Source organism: Orcinus orca, chromosome 3, assembly GCF_937001465.1.
Source record: "Orcinus orca chromosome 3, mOrcOrc1.1, whole genome shotgun sequence".
Classification (NCBI taxonomy): Eukaryota; Metazoa; Chordata; class Mammalia; order Artiodactyla; family Delphinidae; genus Orcinus; species Orcinus orca.
Window position 1 is genome coordinate 122,576,548 of NC_064561.1, and position 24,671 is coordinate 122,601,218.

General features: G+C 37.4%; 1 protein-coding gene across 4 annotated transcripts in view; it reads left to right on the forward strand.

Annotated features, from left to right (window-relative positions):
- Positions 1-16,584, forward strand: part of HOMER1 (homer scaffold protein 1) — a 608,509-nt gene extending 591,925 nt beyond the window's left edge. For all 4 annotated transcript variants that reach the window (XM_049707767.1, XM_049707766.1, XM_049707768.1 and 1 more), the window contains one exon: positions 8,257-16,584. In XM_049707767.1, coding sequence (XP_049563724.1) covers positions 8,257-8,445 — 189 coding nt within the window. In that variant the 3' untranslated portion in view covers positions 8,446-16,584. The remainder of the gene's footprint in view (positions 1-8,256) is intronic.
- Positions 16,585-24,671: the final 8,087 nt, after the last annotated feature.

Sequence of the window (24,671 nt, forward strand, 5' to 3'; positions counted from 1 at the left end):
ATATACAATGGAATATTACTCAGCCATAAAAAGAAACGAAATTGAGCTATTTGTAATGAGGTGGATAGACCTAGAGTCTGTCATACAGAGTGAAGTAAGTCAGAAAGAAAAAGACAAATACCGTATGCTAACACATATATATGGAATTTAAGAAAAAATAATGTCATGAAGAACCTAGGGGTAAGGCAGGAATAAAGACGCAGACCTCCTAGAGAACGGACTTGAGGTTATGGGGAGGGGGAAGGGTGAGCTGTGACGGGGCGAGGGAGAGTCATGGACATATACACACTAACAAACGTAGTAAGGTAGATAGCTAGTGGGAAGCAGCCGCATGGCACAGGGATATTGGCTCGGTGCTTTGTGACAGCCTGGAGGGGTGGGATAGGGAGGGTGGGAGGGAGGGAGACGCAAGAGGGAAGAGATATGGGAACATATGTATATGTATAACTGATTCACTTTGTTATAAAGCAGAAACTAACACACCATTGTAAAGCAATTATACCCCAATAAAGATGTTAAAAAAAAAAAAAGACACTGATGAAAGAAATTAAAGATGATACAAACAGGTGGAGAGATATAGTATGTTCTTGGATTGGAAGAATCAACATTGTGAAAATGACTATACTACCCAAAGCAATCTACAGATTCAATGCAATCCCTGTCAAGCTACCGCTGGCACTTTTCCCAGAACTAGAACAAAAAATTTCACAATTTGTATGGAAACACAAAAAACCCCGAATAGCCAAAGCAATCTTGAGAACGAAAAATGGAGCTGGAGGAATCAGGCTCCCTGACTTCAGACTATACTACAAAGCTACAGTAACCAAGACAGTGTGGTACTGACACAGAAACAGAAATATAGATCAATGCAACAGGATAGAAAGCCCAGAGATAAACCCACACACATATGGTCACCTTATCTTTGATAAAGGAGGCAACAATGTACAGTGGAGAAAAGGCAGCCTCTTCAATAAGTGGTGCTGGGAAAACTGGACAGCTACATGTAAAAGAATGAAATTAGAACACCCCCTAACACCATACACAAAAATAAACTCAAAATGGATTGAAGACCTAAATGTAAGGCCAGACAATATCAGACTCTTAGAGGAAAACATAGGAAGAACACTCTATGACATGAATCACAGCAAGATCCTTTTTGACCCACCTCTGAGAGAAATGGAAATAAAAACAAAAATAAACAAATGGGACCTAATGAAACTTAAAAGCTTTTGCACAGCAAAGGAAACCATAAACCGTAACCATAAACCACAAACCATAAAGATGAAAAAACAACCCTCAGAATGGAGAAAATATTTGCAAATGAAGCAACTGACAAAGGATTAATCTCCAAAATTTACAAGCAGCTCATGCAGCTCAATATTAAAAAAAACAAACAACCCAATCCAAAAATGGGCAGAACATCTAAATAGACATTTCTTCAAAAAAGATACACAGATTGCCAACAGACATGTAAAAGAATGCTAAAGATCATTAATCATTAGAGAAATGCAAATCCAGACTACAATGAGATATCATCTCACACTGGTCAGAATGGCCATCATCAAAATATCTAGAAACAATAAATGCTGATGAGGGTGTGGAGAAAAGGGAACCCTCTTGCACTGTTGCTGGGAATGTAAATTGATACAGCCACTATGGAGAACAGTATGGATGTTCCTTAAAAAACTAAAAATAGAACTACCATACAACCCAGCAGTCCCACTACTGGGCATATACCCTGAGAAAACCATAATTCAGAAAGAGTCATGTACCAAAAGGTTCATTGCAGCTCTATTTACAATAGCCAGGACATGGAAGCAACCGAAGTGTCCATCAACAGATGAATGGATAAAGAAGATGTGGCACATATCTACAATGGAATATTACTCAGCCATAAAAAGGAACAAAACTGAGTTATTTGTAGTGAGGTGGATGGACCTAGAGCCTGTCATACAGAGTGAAGTAAGTCAGAGAAAAACAAGTACTGTATGCTAACACATATATATGGAATCTAAAATTTTAAAAATGGTCATGAAGAACCTAGGGGCAAGATGGGAATAAAGATGCAGACCTGCTAGAGAATGGACTTGAGGTTATGGGGAGGGGGAAGGATAAGCTGGGACAAAGTGAGAGAGTGGCAGGGACATATATACACTACCAAACGTAAAATAGATAGCTAGTGGGAAGCAGCCGCATAGCACAGGGAGATCAGCTCTGTGCTTTGTGACCACCTAGAGGGGTGGGATAGGGAGGGTGGGAGGGCGGTAGATGCAAGAGGGAAGAGATATGGGGACATATGTATATGTATAACTGATTCACTTTGTTATACAGCAGAAACTAACACACCATTGTGAAGCAATTATACTCCAATAAAGATGTTAAAAAAAGAAAAAAAAACCTAAATGTAAGGCTAGACACTTTAAAACTATTAGAGGAAAACATAGGCAGAACACTGTATGACATAAATTACATCAAGATCCTTTTTGACCCACCTCCTAGACAAATGGAAATAAAAACAAAAATAAAAAATGGGACCTAATGAAAGAAAAGCTTTTACACAGCAACAGAAACCATAAACAAGAGAAAAAGACAACTCTCAGAATGGGAGAAAATATTTGCAAGCAAAGCAATGATAAAGGATTAATCTCCAAAATATATAAGCAGCTCATGACCTCAATATCAGAAAAACAAACAACCCAATCCAAAAATGGGCAGAAGACCTAAACAGACATTTCTCCAAAGAAGATACACAGATTGCCAACAAACAGGTGAAAAGATGCCCAACATCAGTAATCATTAGAGAAAATCAAAACTACAATGAGGTATCATCTCACACCAGTTAGAACGGCCATCATCAAAAAATCTACAAACAATAAATGCTGAAGAGGGTGTGGAGAAAAGGGAACCCTCTTGCACTGTTGGTTGGAATGTAAATTGATACAGCCACTATGGAGAACAGTATGGAGGTTCCTTAAAAAACTAAAAATAGAACTACAGTACAATCCAGCAATCCCACTACTGGGCAGGTACCCTGAGGAAACCATAATTCAAAAAGAGTCATGTACCACAATATTCAGTGTAGCACTATTTACAATAGCCAGTACATGGAAACAGCCTAAGTATCCACCGACAGATGAATGGATAAAGAAGATGTGGCACATATATACAATGGAATATTACTCAGCCATAAAAAGAAATCGAAATTGAGTTATTTGTAGTGAGGTGGATGGACCTAGAGTCTGTCATACAGAGTGAAGTATGTCAGAAAGAGAAAAACAAATACTGTATGCTAACATATATATATGGAATCTGAAAAGAAACGGTTCTGATGAACCTAGGGGCAGGACAGGAATAAAGACACAGACATAGAGAATGGACTTGACACCGGGAGGGGGAATGGTAAGCTGGGACGAACTGAGAGAGTGACATGGACATATATACACTACCAAATGTAAAATAGATAGCTAGTGGGAAGCAGGTGCATAGCACAGGGAGATCAGCTCTGTGCTTTGTGACCACCTAGAGGGGTGGGAGGGAGGGAGACTCAAGTGGGAGGGGATATGGGGATATACGTATGCATATAGCTGATTCACTTTGTTTTACAGCAGAAACTAACACTACACTGTGAAGCAATTATACTCCAATAAAGATGTTAAAAAAAAAAAAAATCTCATGCACTGAGGAGTAAACAAACCAAAAATACAGGTACAGTGTTAAACAGTAGTGGAGGTGACAGACTTCTCTTGTTCCTGATCTTTGTGGAAATGCCTCTAATATTTTTCCATTAATTGAAATGCTGGCTTTACCACTAAAATATAGGTATCTTACCATATTATGAGAGTGGCTAATTCCTATTTTCTTGAGTGTTTTTACCACAAATGAGTGAACTTTGTTAATAGCTTTTTTAGTATCTATCTAGATAATCATAGTTTTTATCCCCAGATCCATTAATATGGTTTATTAATGGATTTTCTAAAACTGAACCACATTTGCATTCCTAGAATAAATACCACTTAGCTGTGGTGTATCATTTTATTAATGTGGTACCAGATTTTTGTTCCCTATTATTGACAGTTTTTACATGATATTCATTTGTAATATTGGTCTGTAACTTTCTTCCATTTTCAGGTGGGGGCTGAATTTATAAGATTTAGGTATCAAGGCTATACTAGCTTCATAAGATAATTTGGAAGATTTTGTTTATTTTCTATGCTCTGGAATAACTTATGTCATATTGGAACTGTCTGGTCTTTGAAAGTTTAATAGAACTTCCCCTTGAAACCATCTGGGCCTGGTGCTTTTTATGGAGTAATTCCATGATTACTCTCTATTTCTTCTGCAGATATTGGGCTGTTTAAGCTTTACATCTGGGTTTTCAAATATTCAGTGGGAACTCTTATAATTTCTTATTTTATATAGGTTTTTTTCTTTCTTAAGTAATGATATGTCTATTTTAAGCTTTTTGCGAAAGGAGATTTTGACTTATTAATTAGTGTTACTCTTTCTGTCCTCTACCTAATGAATTTTTACTTTTATCTTTATTTCTGCCTTTTGTTTTGGTTTACTTTTTTATTGTTTTTCTAGCATTTTGAGAAGGGAATTTAATTCCTTTATTTTCATTTTTATTTATTTGTGTTTAAGGCTATAGATTTTTCTCTGGTCATTGCTTTCATGTGTCCCATAGATTCTGACAGTGTTTCCATTATCATTATTTCTTGAAATTCTGTAATTTTGGTTTTATTTCCCTTTCACGCTAGAAGTGTTTAAAAGAACGTGTTTTAATTTGCTTGTGGAAGGGCCTTTTAGTTTTATGATTTAGTTACTTATTTCTAGTTTTACTGCATTGTGATCACAAGGGTTTGTTTATGTAATGTCTGCTTTGCCTAATTTACCGATTTTTTGTGTAATCTAGCATATGATCAATTTTATGAATGCTCTTTATTGATTTTGTAGTTTAAGACTTCTTACCTTTTTTGTTGTTGTTCCTCTTGATCTGTCCTATATTGAGAGTGGAATATTAAAAGCTCTTATCAGTGTACTTTTTTCTATGTCTCCTTAGACCTCCTGTAGTTTCTACTTTATAAAGGTGGCTACTGTGTTTCTTGGTACATAAACATAATTGTTATATCTTCATTGTGTGTTGTCACTTTTAGCATTAAAGGTGTCTTTCTTTGCCACTTTTTCTACCGCTATTACAACCCCTGCCTGGTATACCTTTGCCCATATCATAATTTTTGGACTTTCTAAATGAATTTCCCAGTGGAAGGACCATTTATTTTATGATTAGCTATCCCCAAAGTCCCTTTCTCTTCTTTTTACTCTAAGAAGTATGCCTTTCCAAGGTTGCCTTCTCGAGTGTCCTGTATACTGTGAATTCGCTTCTTGTAGGCTGTTCTGGTCTACCAGGACTTTTTGTTTTCCACCAGTATTTTGGCGCTTTCAGTGGTCTTTCTCTTTCTTTGGATTATTAGAGTTCAGTCTTAGGCCTTTCATTCTCCTCTTCCTTCTTCTGTGCATTTCCCCACAACCCTGCCTTGCCCTCTGCGAAGAGAATAAGAACTTGACAAATATCTTTGCTAGAAACTGGTGCTTATATCTCCTAATTATAGGTAACTTGAAGTTTGTATTGTTCTCTTTCTTCTAGTTGAAGTTGTGGAATTTGTGTCATTTTATTTGTTCTTATTATTGGTTTACACAGTTTGGAAAGATGGTTGAAAGATTTCAGTGCACATAGTGATTTCCTCAGTTACACAGACGTCTGTTCTGTTGACTTCTTTGTTACCAGTATCTTCCTTCTAGAATGCATGCTCCTTCAAAACAGGGCCCGTCTTTATTTTCTACTTTATCTTCAGTGCTTAGTATGTAGAAGACACTCAGTAAATAATTGTTGAATAACTTCTTCTTTAACCCATTTTTCTGTTGAATTATTAATACTTGTTTTGATGATTTATGTCATGTTATATATGAAGGTTAATAATCTAATAGAACAATAATTTATCTTTTAAGAGTTTAAGGTGTGAATCAGATATCAATAAAGACAATTTTTTGTAGCTTTTATTTAGATTAAATGATGCAAGATTTAAATTTATAACCTGACCTGGTCCCATTGATGGTGGTAATAATTGTCTACATTTTTTTAATCACTGTAGTGTTGTAGACTCCATATCTAACAAATACAGAGCATTTGTATTTATATACTTTCAGTTACTGCCTTTTAAAGCACTCAAAAGGGATTTAGCAAATTCTGGCCTTAGTGCTTTATCTTGGTGCCCCTGGCATATGCTCACATATGGGTAAAGGGGAAGGGAAAATAGTAGCACAAAAATGATAATAAGCAGAAGAATGAGTTGGGAGGGAGAATAAAAGTCAAGAAGAAGGGATGGAAAATATAGACAGAAGGTAGAAAACTGGGACATGCCACCAGTCAGTTTGCTTCATACTGATCCTGGGTTGTCTGTTCTTCCTCTGGGATCTTATTCTCTGCCTCAGAATAGACCAGCACCAACAGCATTGTATTGGATCCCTTTTGTTATGGGCCTAGTGAAATTCCTCCATCAGAGAAATGGCTTAGAGCACAAGACTCCTGGAGAGAACAGCTCAATTTTAATAGCTGAGGGAATTTGGTGTTTTGCTTGCTTCCACTGAAAATGGTTGGATGTTTCATTGATTGGCAAGGAGAACAAGGAAGCCTTTCATTTTTAAGGACGGCTTTAGAGGGCAAACTGGGTGGTGCCTGGTGAAGTGGGTGTTTTCTAGTGAATGACATTTGGTCTATTTTTACAGTTGGAAACATTCTACAGTACTCTTAAGCTTATTGTTTAAGCAGGCAAGAGAGCATGCTGTGCAATCATGAGTGGAATTTTTACATTTGATCCCAGGGTCTGTTTTCTCCCCCATAGTTTAGAGCCTCCATGAACTTGGCTTCTGAATTTATAAATATTTTATTGGTTTCAGAATCTGCTCTCAGTTTACTTATCTTCACCTTGTAGATTATTCAAAGGAAAAAGATTAGAAACATACCTGCTTAACATCTAACAGTAAATACTTTAAGATTAGATTGGAATTCCCTAAATTCTTTCTTTATAAGTCATTATAACTGCTTTCTTCCTTTTTTTGTATTTTCCCAGGCTCTTCCGACTCATCTGTGGTGTCTTTTTGCTTGAGCTTTGCTCTTAGTTAAACATGTGAATATTTCTTTGTGTTGAGAATGCTAAATCAATGGTTACTTTCTTATATGTAATCAAGTCAGTTTTCCAATTATTTTTCTCAAAAGTTTAATTTTGCTGGTATTATAGGACAAATACATTTTGGAAAGAAGTGCTCATAATCCCAACAACCAGAACTGTTTCCTATTTTCTGTGTGTACTTTAATTCCTATTGTTTGTCCTCATGCATACTAATTTTTGCCTCGTTGCAGTGTGCTGCTTCATGTTCTGTTATTTTCATTTAACGTTTACCAGATTGCCTTTCAATAATTTTTTAAAAACAATCTACTGTCCTTCAGATATATAGTAACTTCTAAATAATTTTTAAGTATGCCAGATTTTATTCTGTTTAAAAAGTTAAAAATTTTTTTGTTGTCATGAACTTTTACTTCCCTTTTGTTATTTTTTCTTTCCTTAATCTGTAGTATATTGGAATTGTTAGTTGTATAATTCTCTTATATGTACAGTTATTATATATCTTCACTACAGTTTTTAGCAGGTGAGCTATATTCTCTACCGTATGCATTCATTTGATACTGAGGCGAAACAAAGAATAATTAACATATTCAGAGGATCCTAAAACCTTATTTGAGTCATTTTTCTTCTCTACATCTTTCTCCAAAATTTCCAATAAGGAGAAAAAATTAATTTGTCTCTTTTTCTCTGCCTTCTTTCATCTGAGATTGCTAACAATTGTGCCAGAGGAAAAGAACATGGGCAGAAATAGAAAAGAGACGCAGATAATCCACAAAATGGGTCTTCATCCGATCTCAGTATTTGAAGTGCCTAGACTAGTGTTGCCTGGCACAAAGCAAGCAGTCAGGAAATTTGTGTTGGGGGGACAGATGTATTCATGAACAAGCCAATCAATAAAACCACATGTATTTCTCAGATGGCAAAATCTAAAAACCTCCTTAAATTGTATTGAGACTCAGAAGGTCATCCTAATTATCAAACTGCATTAACTACCACAATATTAGTCATAACAAAAGTTATATTGTTTAAGTCTTAAACTGACACACATATATATATCACACTTTTGTTTCTAAAGGAAGTAGAAATTCGGAACAAAGACCTGGAGGGACAACTGTCTGACTTGGAGCAACGTCTGGAGAAAAGTCAGAATGAACAAGAAGCTTTTCGCAATAACCTGAAGACACTGTTAGAAATTCTTGATGGAAAAATCTTTGAACTAACAGAATTACGAGATAACTTGGCCAAGCTACTAGAACGCAGCTAAGGAAAGTTAAATTTCAGTGCCAATTGATTAAAAAATATACTGTCTCTCTTCATAGGACTGTTTGGGCTCTGCATCAAGATTGCACAAAAAATTTGAATATCCCTTGTCCAGGAGGAGGATCTTTTGAAAATTGGAATTGTATATTTCAGTGTAAATTTTAGAGTTCAGCTTGTAGCTAGTTGGGGAAAAAGAGATGAAAAACTTGAACTACAGATTACCTCCATGTATATTATTGGCCATAGTTAACTAGAAAGTTATAAACAGACACTTAATGCAATCTTTTTTTCTGATATTAGCCAATGGGAGAATTAACAAATGTCTGGGTCACATCCCCTTTTTGTGTTCAACACAGTGAAGGTTATCTGCTTTTTGAATTAATTTATTTATGATATCTAAAGCTGTGTTTTGTGCAAAAACTTCGTGATGAAAGCCCTGTCTTTTGTTGTAATCGGAATAATTTCTCAGGATATTTTTGCACTGCTGGCAGCAGTGCCATTACCAATTAATTCTTGCCAGGAGTGAGAGTGAGCTGCATCTTTAATTGAAACATACTTACTATAACTGGGTGTATAGAGTTCTTCCCTTTTTTTATACTGGAAGATATTTCACTCTGGTGACCACTCTGGTACACTCTGGTGTTCTCTAATCTTGTCTGCTGTATAGTTTACTTTTCCATATTGATTCCATGTATTTATGAGAAGATATTGTCTCCCATTTTATTACACATTTTAAAGCCAACTAATGAAGGCAGCTGAGTCCCTCCAAAATTTTTCTTTTTAAATTTCTAATAAATTTGACACACAGTACTGAAATACAGCAGCCCGTCACTGGCGGTCTGGTCTAGCAATGTTAAGTATATTTACAGAATATGCAGTTACATTTATTTATATATTTTGCAAGAAATCTTTTCTGAATGATTAATGCATTTCAATTTACAAATAATAATGGTTGTTGGGAAACTGTTTATTATAGATCATTTTAAGGTGTATAGCTATTTTAAAGGCGATCCATTTCCATCGAGCAGCCAATCAGAGGACTATTGGGATTGGAGCCGTGTACTCTGTCTGGGTCTTCACATCAACCACGTCTCTAGTCAATCCTCACAAGGCAATATTCTAAACTGTTAACTAGGCATTTCAAAACAGGAATTCAATTCAGCGGGCTCTTCTCAGTGAACAGGATTTAATGTTGTTTTGAGGTAATTTTAAAGGACTTTCAGCAAACATGCATTTCTTTATATATTTCTTTTAAGAAACTGTTTTAAAAGTAAGTCAAGTGCTGTCTAGTCTGCTTATGGAGTAGGAACTGCATCAGAGTCCATATATTCTTGCTGTCCAATGCTTGTGACGTTGAGGAGGGTTCTTATTTAAAGTGTATGCTTGAGTATCTGACTCCATGGAGTTTACAAATGCACTGACTTTTTGTTTGTACCCCAAAACAGTTGAATTGTTAAGTACAGAATTAAGCTGGTTAATCAATTTGTAACCATTTTTTCACTCACAAACAGCTAATCAACACTAGACAATTTTGTTTTATATATATGTATGTGTATGTATGTAAATACATACATATTAATTTATATTAGAGTGAAAAATAAATGGTTTGTTTCTAAAGTTAGTTTCTAAAGTGAGTTTTCAGGTGTCTCTGAAAAGTTTATATCAGACACTTAATCATCTTGTATTATATGTGCTATGATATGTAAGTTACCTCCATCTATTTTAGGGTATTTGCCTCACCTGTTTATAATAGGGAGGATAATTTAGGTACACAAGCTCAGAGCTATTTCTCTGATAAATCAGGTAATAAAATTTATTTGATTGATGGAATTTTGAAGTAGATGTGATTTTATCCATCAGTTTCTGAGTAACAGAGCACCAGATTTTAATTAAAATAGGGGATTTAGCACTAGGGATCAGGAAATTTGGTTATGAAGAGTTAAAAATTCAAAAAAAAATAGGACAAGCTGTTGAAATGGTAAGTGAATTATTTTAATGATGTAATAAGATATTTTTAAATTTTGACATAGTTGTCATTTAATGGGAAAATAACTCACCAAAATGTCTCCACTTGAATTGTATTGATATATGAGACATCTGTAATTCAATATATACATATACTCATATGTATATACAGAAAATTATTTTTACTATTTTCCTATGGACATGAAATCTAAAATTGGAAATTTTGTGAGTTTTTTCCTTTCCAATAGAGTCTAATTTTTTCTTTTTTTAGTGATTCAACAATTTCTTGAGGGCTGCACCTTTAAATTCCCAGCTTGTCATTAGACGTGTACAGTATATGGGATAAGGTGGACACAAGTGCACATATAAATAAAATTTTCTTATTAAGACTATTTTAAACATTCATTTACAGTAGGAGAGTATCTAGAAATCATCATCTACAAGTCATAATTAGTTTGTGTGCCTACTGTAGTTTTCTTCATTTCTGTATTATATAAATAAAAGTTTGCATATTAAAATTTGATTTTTCCCAGAGACAAGTATTATATAATGTATATTTAGATCAAACTGTGGTAATATATTTATCAGAAAATAATGTTGGGGACTATAGCCTGAACATGTGGACTTGAAGTGACACAGAAAAGGAGAGCAGAGATTGATCCCATTGTGTGTAAGTTATTATAACTATGAATTCTTGTACAAAAAAACAATTGAAAAAAAGAAAAACAAAAATACAGTTTTTATTTTGAAATACATTTGTTGTTCTCTGGAGAATGTATCTTTTTTTCCTTCAGTCTTTTACAGATACTTTTTAAAAAGCATTTAAGTGATGGCAGCATTTACTTAAATCTTACAGGTGCTACTGGATTTTGCATTAGTGTGTTATGTTGTGAAATCCTAACTTTGACATAAAAGGTTTTATAAGTATTTCCCTGCCTGGAAAATTAGTTTTTGTTTCTCCTCTCTCTCTCTCTCTCTCTTTCTTTCTGTCTTTTTTTTCCTCCCCCTTTCTTTCTGCAGATTAAAAAAAGTTCATGAAGTTGCATCCCTCCTGTCCCTAATAGAAGAACTCCAGCACCACCATAGATTTAAAGTTTTGCTGTCATTGAACTGTTGGGAAGCAGTTAGAGGAAAAACTTACACCTTTTTTTCAAGTGGAACTAAAAGAGATACTCAGTTAAACCACCACCACCTTTTAAAACTCATTTCTTTGCCTTGTTAAAATTAAATGTATTCTTTCACATGTGTGCTCCGGCCTCCCATGTTTTTACTTAACTCTGGAGTATGCAGCTCAGCTGCTGTCTCCTCGCAGACCTGATTTTCTGTCAGCTCTGGAATGCGAGGCAGGCCATATGGGAAAATGTGTTTGGTGGCAGTGGTTTCTTGTTTTCTAAAGAAATCCTTTTGTTTATTTGATATCAAATGATTTTAACATCCTGATATTCAGTGCTTGAAGCCATGAAATAGTCTTCATTGAACTTTTTTCTTCTGGGTATTTAACATTGTTCCTTTATCATTCATGAAGTCAATTAATTTATATAAATCTTAAAGAGGAAAACTTTCAGGTAAGAAGTAGTTGAGAAAGACACATTTTTAAAAAATTTCTCAAGTAGGATACTATGCTATAGTAAGTATTTGTTGAGAAGATAATTTTCATGTGAGAAAATATTGTAAAAGTTTCTAGAAAAGGATCATTTTAGAATGGAAACAGATGTATCATTCACCTTACTCTAAATTGTGAAAGTGTATTTTTAACTAATATTCATGTTAAATTGGACCTTAAATTTTTATGGCAGTTTTTCTCTATGGGAAACCAATATATAGGTGTCACACAAATAAGCATAGTTAATGAATTAAAAGAAATGAATGTTTTTCTCTTTTTGTTTATATATTGATATTACCTAGTAAAGTAGCTACAAGTTGCTAACAATTTTATCCAAGGAAAAACTCAGTCAGCACTACACTGCCAAGTGATTTCTGCTTAGTATATTAGATAAAAAAGAATTGAGTTATTTTTACCAAAAACAGGTGACCCAGGGAGAGAAATTGCATCTAGAATAGGGGAAAGGCCATAAGCTCCCAACAGATTTCTAGTCAATTCGTTGATCTCTTTAAGTACGCTTTTTATCTTTTAGATTAAAGGACACATTCCAAAGGCTACCAGAAGTGTATGTGGGTAAGGAGAGGATATTTTTTTGTGAAAACAAAGCCAGCAAAAAGAGTAGGAGCGTGATGACTTCAGTTTTTATCTAAGACACATCAGGGTAGCCAGAGTCACAGGAAGTTCTATTTCCTACCTTGCTGCTGCTTTTAACTAAACAAGTTGGGACTGCCCTAGTGAATTTCAAAGGCTTTCAGAAGATCCTGTCATTATTATCTGTCAGGATTTATAACCTAATATAAGATACCTAGCATTCAGACCTCACCATTCCATGGGATTCTGACCTACTTTTGTCAATTATTTTCACGTCAGATCTGCCCAGGGACAGAAATGTTGCTCTGTTTTCTCCTAATAAAACCAAATTAAGATGACAATGGGTGCCCGCCAAAATTAAGCCCATTTCTGTAATATAGAAAAATTTCTTTTGTGGGTATTTTTTCTAACTATGTTCATGATTTTATCTTGTTATCTGTGTTTTATAACTATGTTACTATATATGCATATATATATATATATAGTAAGTCATATCTATATGACTTGTGTATATGACTTATTTGATTGTTATACCTTAAGTGGAATGACTGTTTCAGAAAACAGGGCTAGAAAGCAGACGTACTTGAAGTAAATGCTTTCTCAACAACTTCAGTATAAAATGGAATAGAAATGGGTGTTTGTTGAATATCTGCTATGTGACAGGCACTGTACTAACTGTTTGACATTTCATTTCTACGTATAGGGTCCCTGCCAGGGGTTTTCCTTTGGAGGGGGGATGAGGGAAAAAGGCTCAAATGATTGCACCTGGTATGTTCCCACAGCAGTCAGTCTGGTCATCCAGTCCACTGTCAGAAGGTGGACATCTTATTCATGTTGCTGGTACCGTTTTTCCCTTGAGCTTGCCTGTCTAGAATATCTCTGTTAGGACACTTCTTAACTATATATTTTATATTTGCTCTTCTTGAACTTCTTCCTTCAGGCTCCTTTGGTGTTTACAATGCTTGTCATCATTCAGTTGCAAGTCATACTTTGTTTGCAGGTGTTATGTTTATGCAATATGTTTTACTCTCCAGTTTTTTTAAACTTACAGGGTTCAGATAATCCAAGGAAAGTACGTTTCATATGCAGAATTTCAGTCTATAAAATTTAAGTAGCAAACTGTTTATAAAGGCCTTGGGAAGACAATTTATCTCTTAAGTTCCCTAATGAAATAAGTTGTAAACCTGTAAAACTCATCCTCCAACACTAAAATAGTTCAGCAGGATGTGGGTTTTGCAGTCAGTCCTAGGTAACTTTGTGGTCAATTCTGTTTCCACAGAAGTTAAGGCCTCTGTGACTGATCAGGCCATTAGATCATTTACAGAAGTGACTCATGGCCCTAGGTTCTTTAGATGGGTGGTAGCCCTCAATTAAATGGAATCATATAATATTTGTCTTTTTGTATTTGGCGTATTTCACTTAGCATAATGTTTTCAAGGTTTATCCATGTTGTGGCTTATGTCAGAATTTCATTCTCTTTCGATGTTGAATATTCCATTGTATGGATATACCACATTTTGTTTATCCATTTATCTATTGATGGACATTTGGGTCATTTCCACCTTTTGGCTATTGTGAATAATTCTGCAGTGAACATTCATATACAAAGATTTGAGTCCTACTTTCATTTCTTTGAATATATACCTAGGAGTGGAATTGCTGGATCATATGGTAATTCTATGTTTAACTTTTTAAGGAAGGGTTGGGTTTGAATTGAATTAATTAAAAAGACTCATAGAGCAAGGTGCCTTCTCATTGGGAAATCACAGTTGTGGGGTTAGTATTTTGTTAATAGGTCTGTAAGTGATCCATTGGTCTCTTAAGTCATGCCTTCTATTCTCTTACCTAAAATATTTGTTGAGCACCTGGTATATCCCAAGAATTGAGACACAAGAGAGAAGCTCATACTTCAGTGCAGGACACAGACAGTTTACAGTGCATAAGTACTCTGATCAAGAGGACTAGCATGAGGCAGCCCAGAGGGAAGAAGAGTCAAGAAATCTTTTCCAGAAGAGATGATACCTAGCTGAGTTTGGGTGGGGGAGTAAGAGCTAGCTAGTTGAAGGGGTGTGAGAGAATTGTAGAGAATGTGTCGTGTGCAAAGGCTTAGAGGGATGAAAGCATTGAGACATTTAGAAGGTTAGAATGGGTTAGTACACTGACACACAGGGTGTTAGGGAAAAGTATATGGCAAAAGATGGTGATGGAGGAGTAGGCGAAGGGTAGATCAGGAAAGACTTTGTAAGTCATATAAAAGATTTGGGTTTTATTCTGAAGAAAATCTAGAGATATTGAAGGATTTTTTTTTTTTTGTAAAGAAGTGATATAGTGTTAAAATATATGGTTTAAAAGTCTAGTTAGTTCTGCAAATCATAGTAGTCCCTGTTGAGAGGCTGCTTTATGGTGGTTGTGCTGGGATGGAAAAGGTGAAATGGATTCAGAGAGTATTGGGGAGGTAGAATGAGTGGGGCTTCTTTGGTGGAATCAGTAGATGGCAAAGAAAAGAGAAGAATGTAGGATGATTCCTAGATCTCTTGAGTTGGACAGCCAGGTGTTACCATCGCATTTACTCAGACAGTGAATTCAACATGGGGAAAGGGTTAGTTCTGGTGGCGGCAAGACAAAGCAAGATGAATGATGGGTTAGATCTGTTTTGAGTTTAAGATGCCTATGGAATATCCAAGTAGAAATGTAGTTCTAGTTGGAGCTTAGGAGAAAAACATGAGCTGGAGATAGATATTTGGGAATTGTCAGCATATGTATTGATAATTGTAATTGAGAGCATGAGAAATGGGGAGATTACAAGATGAAAATGTCACTTTGAGCCAGGTACAAGACAAGAGCTTGTGAAAGAGACAGAAGGAATGACCGAGAGCAGTGAGTAGACAGAGTGAGGGACTCGTGGAAGCGCAGAATAGAGTAGCCAGATTTCACACGCGAATAAATAAATCAACAAATCAACTCATGTCTTGAGGCCATGATATTCCAGCTGTGTTCTGTTGAGACTCTTCATTAATATTTGATAAATATATTTGAACATAAAAAATTAAAAGCCAACAAACTCAGATATGCAGTTTATAACATTTTAAAATACTGCAATCCAGCAAACATCAGTACCAGGTTAACTCTTTTTGTGCAGATGCCAGACTAAAGCCATCTCTGATAAACTTCATGAAGAGCGCCTTGGTGTTTCAAGGTGAGCTGTTAAAGAACTGCTCCCATTTCTTAATGTGAATCAGGACTTTCTCAATACCGTGCAACTGAAACAAAATACAGAAATAGGGTCTACGTAAGATAATGTCTGTCTTCTGTAAACCCAGTCTCAAATGCTGTTTATGAAAATAACTTCACTTTTCTTATTGACTTATTAAATTAAATGTTACATACCATTCTTTCTGTTAATATATTGGTTTTCCAGGTGGCTGTCATTTCTAAAAGGTTAACGGGGGGAGGGTCACTGTTTCCTAGTAGAACTTGGCTTATTATCTTTCTGTGGCTCAGCTGCCTCCCCTCAAAGTCAAGTTCTAGAGGCTTAAGTGTATTACATGTACCTTTTTAAATGTGTTATTTTGATACTAAATTCACCACTAGGAGCAGATGGCGTTTGTGTTTGCATTGCTATAGAAAGTTTTGAGAGTTAACATTTCTGTTATCTTAAATGATCCTTACTCTTTTTTTCATACTGATTCATAAACAGATAACTGTATACAAATTATCTCTGGTAGAAATTATCTCAAACAAGGACAACAACCACAAAATACTCTCTGTATTTGGTTTTAGAATGCTGTATGGTATATTTGATTTTTATTTCTAGTTTAAGTTAAAATTAGCTTGAATTCCTTGAGTAGACACGGCTTGCACTACTTGGGCAACAAATTAGAGCATGTTAGACTTCCAGGAAGAAAAGAGGAGCTACTGGTTTTCAAATTTGGCTCCAACTAATCCATAAAACTTGCAAATCACTTGTGAATTGTCAAATAAACTCTAACTTTTCAACCACCTTTGTTCATATTTTTCTTATGTAGTGATTAATCTTGGTCTCCTTTGGCAGAGCCTTTATTTTAGAATATATTCTGTGCATTAAAATCCCATGTTCTATATAATAGTATAAAACAGAATGTCACTGTCTATGGCACATGGCCATCTCACAACAGCTCACAACAAATTTTCACAGCAATGTCATGACCTAAGTGTTATTGTTATCCCCATTTTATAGATTTTGTAGAGTCTGAGATTCAGCAAGATTAAGTGATGGGCCAAGTAAGAGGCAGAAGGAAGAGTAGAACACAGGTGCTCTGCCCGCTAATCGTGTTCCCTTCCCACTCCATCGTGTCTGAACTATGAACGGCAGACCTTTTGTAAGAAGGCAGGTACAAAAATTTATCAACTCACGATATTTAACAATCTATCACTTAATGAGAAAAATCGTTCGTTTTCCATTTCACAAAGGTATTATGTCTTTGAATGCTTATCTCCCTGCTTCTCTCCTTTTTTAGAAAAAAAAAAAACCCTTTATTTTCATTTTAATTATGCAAGTGGTTCATATATGCTTTCCTTTTTCAAATGTCTTTAAAAGTACAGATAAAGCAAATGTCACCCTTGATCTTTCAGTTCCAGCCCTAGAAATTACTAGTGTAATTTATTTCATGTATGTCCCTCCAGCATTTTTATATGCATTTATATACAACATATGTGCTTATAGAAATAACTAGTTGTTTGGAGGGGAGGGAGTACATAAATTTCATCAAATGGTATGTCTTGTTATAAATTTGCTATTTTTTACCTCATCTCTTGGGAAGATCTGTGCAAGTTGGTACACATAGACCTACCTCATGCTTTTTAGCTTCTTCAGACTATTACATTTTGTGGATGGATGATAGTTTATTTAAGCATTTCCATATTTTTTTCTTACTTTTTGTTCTATCCCCTTCTTTCTGACCTTGATGCTACTTTTTCAAGTATTAGGGATATTCAAGATTGATTAATACTCAGTTAATCAAGTCAAATGTTCCATAGTCCCTCTCGTGTCCCCGGGGAGTCAGAATGAACTCTGGATAAATAACGTTTCCTAAAAACTAAAACTCCAAAAAATTTTTAACTGATCTTGATGAAAATCTTTCTAAATTACACTACACGCAGCAACCAGCAACATGCTTTGGATGTAGTCATCACTCAGTAAATGTGCTGCGTGACTGAACACGCTTACTGTCTTAGAAAAGAGAAGATGCTTAGTGTAAATGTTTACCTTTGCTTAGTGACTTGGTCCACCAACCACTGTACAGGGCCACCATCTGGGGATGCCTGGAGGACCCCCAAGGGTGTTTAGGACGGTTTAAAACCCAAAATGCTGTGCTTTATAGCCTTCAAAGTGGGGAAGAAGGACATAAGTTTAAAAAGGAAAGGAGATGCTTAAACTGTGGTGTATCCAGCTACTGTCTCCCTCTTATGCCAGGAGCCTTTTGTCACCTTAATAGTGGGGTGGCTTTGCTTCTGGTCCATCCCCTGCCATATTTGGCTGTTCATTCAGTGAAAGATTTTTTGAGCACCTGCAATGTCACAAGGGACTGTGCTGGGCCCTGGAAATACAAAGATGATAAGACAGAGTCCCTACCCTCAAGAAGCTTATACTGTAGTGAAGGAAGAAGCATGTATGTTAGCCAATAAGTACCATAAGACACTAACCTTATCATGAAAGGAGTCATAGCTTCTGGGGAATATACAGAGAGGGGAGATAGTCAGTGTCATTGAGGAGGTGGCATTTGAATGTAAAAGATGAATAGCAGTCCACTTTGAAGATCAGGTGAACGGATGGAGAGCCGAGGAGAAAGGCTCATCGCAAGAACAGAGAGACGTGCTCAAATTCAGTTTAATGCCCAGTGGCTTAGCTTGGAGCATCAGAGCGGACAACGGTGGACAGATTCCAGATGGGACCTTGTCTTGTGTTCTCGGCAGTTCTGACTCTTCCTAAAGGGAGTGGAAAGCCACTGAAACCTCAGGGGAGGGAAGTAGTAGGACTGGATTTACATTTTAGAAAAAGTAAGTCACTCTGGCCACAGTATCAAGAATGAATTCAAGACTATGGGAGGTGATGGAGGTGTTAACTAACCTATCCTGGTGATCATTTCACAACATATACATGTATCCAATCATCACGTTGTACACCTTAAACTCACGCAATGTTACATGTCAATTATATCTCAGTAAAGCTGGGGAAAAGAATGGGTTAAAGAAATGTTCTGCAAGACCAGATTCAGGGTCAGGGTGGCTTTTTTGTTTGTTTCCAATTGTAGCAATCCAGGTAAGAGACAAAAAAAAAAAAAAAAAGGAAGTGATGCAAAAACAGCTGAACTAAATATGAGATGTTCAAGAGATATGTGTTGGGGTGATATTTTGAAATTTTTAGTTTCTCTTTCTTTCCTGACATTTATTGTTCCTTTCCCTCCCCTGCACTCTCAGCAATTCAGGCAACAGCAAAAACATCCTCTTCCCTGGCCCTCAGGATTGGGTTGTTACTGTAGTAATGAGAGAGGCAAGTCCCTACTTTTGAATTTCTCCCCTCAAATGAGGTTTTTTTTAAAAAGACCCTCCCTCCTCATGTCAAGGAAGAGGAATGGAAGGGAAACAAGACAATGAGAGGGCGGCAAGTATCACCAAGAAGGAGCCCCGAGCACTGCCCCTCCTGCCAACACTGCCTGAGATGAGAGTTTGGGGACAAATAAGTGAGTCCCCAGAGAGGATGGAGGATCAAAGTGCAGAAGACAGCTCTGCCTCAGTTTCCAAGTTTTGCCTGGAAGTTTCCTGGGGGTCCAGGGTGGCATAGGGAAGCAGCTGAGAAGTTCCCCTGCCTCACCCTCTCTAGCAGGCACAGAAGCCACTGGCAAAGGAGCCAGTGAATCGGGACAGAGGGTCACCTGGTGGATCTGGCACCAGTGACCAGATGGACATCTCAGTGGATGCTGGTACAGAAACATGCCAGTGACGAGGGCCAGAGGGAACCAGCCATGTAAGCAAATGCAGCATCAACAGAAGTGGATAAAGAGCAAGGACCCATACTCTCCAAGTCCCCCCAGGCGGTTGATATGAGGTGAAACTTAATTGTAACTGCAGGGAGGAGGTGGTAGAAGGGGAACTCTGATTGGCTGAGTTTATGTTGAATTGACAAAAACAATTTCTGCTGCTCTGCAGAATGTATTTTAGAACAAAATTATATTCTTTGCACACTCTAGTTGTGGCCTGGGAAAATGTATCTACTAGCAGTAGACATTGCAGGACTTGGTAACTGTCGAGGACTTCTAGGTTTCCAGATTGGGTTTGAAGAAAGATAAATTCCGTTTGGATCTGGTGAGTTTGAGGTACTTCTCCAGAAGCCTCATGGATCTGAAGCTTGGGAGAGAAGTGTAGGCTGAAGAAATGAATTTGAAAGTTACCAGAAAACAGGCTATTGGTGAAGCCATGAGTAGATGAAATCAAACAGAGGGTGAGGATTACAGGACCGGAGCCCTGAAAAGCCCTGACATGTAAAAGGGTGTGCAGAGAAAATGGAATTAGAAAAGAGCCCATGAGGAAAGGTCCAAAGTAAACTAGAGAAGAACTAGCAGGTGACACCAGATAATCCAATTGATAGCTCTCATTTAATTTTATACTAAATCAATAGGATCCAGCTCCAGGAGAGTTCATGGATACAAACTAAAATTCTTTGTGACATCTCTTCTCCTTATTATCCAGGAAATGACCTTCCTCATGTCCAAACTCAAGGCCACATTCTGGTTGCCTGAGGATGCCGGGATTCCGACTACGAGGGCCTAATTTGTGTTAAAATGGTGAAGCCTTACTTATTTCCATAGTGTTCCTGCAAGGTAGATCGTAGTTCATGTACACGGAGAGCATTTTTGCATGTTATGCCAAGGAGCTGTCAGGACTTTTTTTTTTCACTATCTTACCCAATTCCCCTTTTAAGAAAAGAGCGCTCACAAATTATGTTCAGAGAGTAAGACTAAAAAAGTTTGTTCTTTTGACCTGTGCTTCTTATTTCTAGGCATTGACAACTACATACATCCATTATTCCCTTATCACCCTGGCTGCTAGGAAGCTCAAGACCAGATTTTGGGCTTAATTGCTGTAGGGTTCCTCAGATAAGTGTTCTTAGAATTCTAGGTTTTTTCTTCCTTTTGGCCCTTATTTATTTGTTCCTGTTCCTGTTTTTTTGCTCAGTAGTTTGATTTTGTTATATTGGCCTGATGGTACTCATATATATAGGTATATATTTTTTTTTTTTTGGAGGGGGGAGGCTGCGTTGGGTCTTCATTGCTGCACAGGCTTTTCTCTAGTTGTGGCGAACAGGGGCTACTCTTTGTTGTGGTGCGCAGCCTTCTCATTGCGGTGGCTTCTCTTGTTGCAGAGCATGGACTCTAGGCATGCGGGCTTCAGTAGTTGCAGCGTGTGGACTCAGTAGTTGTGGCTCGTGGGCTCTAGATCGCAGGCTCAGTAGTTGTGGTGCATGGGGTTAGTTGCTCCGCGGTATGTGGGGTCTTCCCGGACCAGGGTTGGAACCTGTGTCCCCTGCATTGGCAGGCTGATTCTTAACCACTGCACCACCAGGGAAGTCCCGGTAATATTTTTATAGTAAGCTACTTCAAATCTTTTTTTGAGTTTGGCAAGAATTAGAATAGCTACAAAAGAATAAAGGATATGTCATCATAATTTTGCAGGGTTTTTTTAACCTGTACGTCTAAGGCTAGCCATTCGTCTATGTTAGTAACTGTCTTCATTTATTAGTTGCAAAGTTCATTCTATTGAATAATTCAGAGAATCTTTTTTTCTCTATAGTCAACCCATATATTAACAATAGCAAAACTTAAACATGTGATTGCTTGATGTTATAGAGCATTTAAGAAAACAAGGTAACCCCAGTGAAGTGATAAAATTAGCTTTCCTCTTTTGTCTGTTAGCTCTGCTTATCTGTCATGGCACATTGGTTAGAATAGTGGCCAGTAATCTTATGTCATTGACATAGATTTTTTTTCTCCATATCTCATGTCAGAGCTGATAACAAGCTTCTTGCTCTGACTGTTGAACGATCATGAGGAAGAACTCAACAAAAATAAATAATAGCATATGTACTGTGCTAGGTTCATAACTGTGGGCATGCTTTCATTTGTCACATCTTTTGGACGATCACATCTGTTTTAGGTGTCAGGATCTACTTTTACCATCACCAGTGAGGAAGATACAAGGCTTTCCTCCAAGGTGAAGACTGAATGATTGAAAGAGACTTTGTCAAGACAAAATTTTTCCCCAAGAGTCCTGCCAAAGATTGGCCCCTGGGGAGGATGCACCATGTAATTCTCCTTTTCTTCCACTGGCTACTAAGTTAACCTTTAAGCCACATATGCCAGGTTAGAATGCAGTCACCAATCACCATTGCTTTAATTCTCCCAACTTAGATGGCGCTTAGCCACCTGAACTGAAAGTTGGATGAAACTCTCCTTTGAATAAGGCTCATCACAGGACTTAATGTAGCCTGCTTCCTCAGCCAATGCCTGCTAAATACCAGCTTGGACCCCAACAAAGAGAAACAAGGTCCAAACTCTCCTTTTGGCTAATGATTTGATTGTCAAACCAAGATGTCTCAAACCTATAATTCTAGTTTTAATTGACTGCATTCTGTTTGAAAGAGCAATAGCTTCAGGGGAGGAGAGTAAGAACTTTTATTAACCACAGAGTATGTATTGGGCCCTGGACATGTCAGGTCATTTGGTCCTTAAAACAGCCCTGGGAAGGGCAGTAGTGGCTCTGCTTCACAGAGTAGCACCCAGGGACCCCAGGAAACCAGTGGTCACCCAACGCCATATAACTAGCAAAGAGTGGAATCTAGTTTGAACTCAGATGGGCTTGACTCCTTTTTTTCTCTAAGAGGCATGTTTTTCTTTGCCAACCTCAACAACGAGAGAAAAAGAGGCAGAAAGATAATCTAAAAAATGGAGTGACTGCTCACTTAAGAGGCTGTAACAAGATTGGAGCTTGGTGGCTATTGCTAGAGTCTCCAGGGTAGGGTCCTTAGGAAGATTCCTAAATTGCTGACCGTGACTCATTCAGTCCTTTCTGTTGCCTGATTTTATCATCTGATCACAAGACTGTGCTGTAACTTTGGAGTGAAAAAACAAAGCTAAGAATCCATACAGTATTCTCAACTCCCATCTAATGCTGTGATTCCTGAGATGCCTACTTTATACATAACGGGGGAAACGCATACAAGGAAGTTACATGCAGTGACTGCACAACACTCCAAATACAGCTTCCCACTTGTGCCAGGAGAGACTCATTCATGTGGATTTAGAGGAGTCTCAGGGACAGGTTTTTGGAAAATCAGGCCTTGGGGTTCTGGAAGCTTAGTACTCTTACTACAGAGCACTCCTGTTCCTGTCTCATCCCCCTGGAAAGAGTCCCGGGGTTGGGTTTGCTGGAGTCGGGGTCAAATGAGGGGTCAGTAGTAACAAAGGTGATGACACCCCCTCATTCCTCCACCTAGAGAACCTTCTTAGCCTTTCCCCAGACATGTTCGCTAGTAAAGAACTCCTTCCACTTCAGCCTTGCTGGGATCCACAGATTTCAAAATGAAGATTTTGGTTCTGCCTTGTCTAAACACTGAGAGAGTTTTTGTTGCAGACTGGGAGCTGGCAGCAGCTCTCCAGAGCCAGGATATGTAGAATTCCTTAAAAACACGCAGCATGGAGCAGCCTGAAAACCTTAGAAATGCTTTTGAGAATCAACTTAATCTTCCACCTCTGAAACCAGCTACGTGATGATGGGGGCTTTTGTTTTCTTTGCAGAGCCTAGGCTCCCTTTGAGAAAACTGACCAATTTGTAAATGTGGTAAAGATAACACTTTTCAATAAGCTGTTATTTCTCCCTCTTTATTATTTGGGTCAAAGAATTTTTTGAATTTCATTCCAATTCTTTTCACTTTGTGTATCAAGAAAAACAGTCATAGCAAGAAAGACTTGACCAATATATTCTTTTCATATCACAAATTCTCTTCTCAAAGTTTTTTTCTGGGAGGAATGAAAGTAATTTTATTTGTTGTTGGGTTATGGTCAAGTACTTGCAAATGACATGGTTTTTTTCCCATGAAATAGGCAATTTCTACCTGATTACAATACTTAAAATGTTATACATCCAGTGGTGTCTCATCTAAAATGATTTGTTGTTACTGCTAAAGATGATTTTACAAATATCCCTCCAAGTGACAACAGAAAGCAGACATGAACTGATTTTTTAAATTAGAATTTTGTTAGCCTTATGTTTTGGATTAAGAAAGAGATGTGGTCAGTTAATGGTTTTATTCCATTTTTATTGCAAACAAGAATGAAAAAGAGAAAAAATATTTCCACACTGGATTCCCCTTGAATGAATTCAAGCAAAGTTCATTACTAGTGGTTTTGCATCTGGCAAAGGTGTAAAATTGTGCCCATAGAGGTGTTGATTAGCTCCAATTCAGCAGGGCCCAGCCCTTTGGTGGGCAGTGCTGGCGTGGGAGAAGTGGCCTTCTCTGCACATCTGTTAAGTCCCAGGGGCTTCTAGGGTTTGGTCAGAAGCTCATGCTAAAAACGATCTTTTTCCCCACCAGATTCTAGGTAGAAAAGGTATGTCATCCATTCATCTGTTGATGGACACTTAGGTTGCTTCCATGTCCTGGCTATTGTAAATAGAGCTGCAGTGAACATTTTGGTACATGACTCTTTTTGAATTATGGTTTTCTCAGGGTATATGCCCAGTAGTGGGATTGCTAGGTCGTATGGTAGTTCTATTTTTAGTTTTTTAAGGAACCTCGGGAATAAAGACGCAGACCTTCTAGAGAATGGACTTGAGGATACGGGGAGGGGGAAGGGTAAGCTGGGACGAAGTGAGAGAGTGGCATGGACATATATACACTACCAAACGTAAAACAGATAGCTAGTGGGAAGCAGCCGCGTAGCACAGGGAGATCAGCTCGGTGCTTTGTGACCACCTAGAGGGGTGGGATAGGGAGGGTGGGAGGGAGACGCAAGAGGGAAGAGATATGGGAACATATG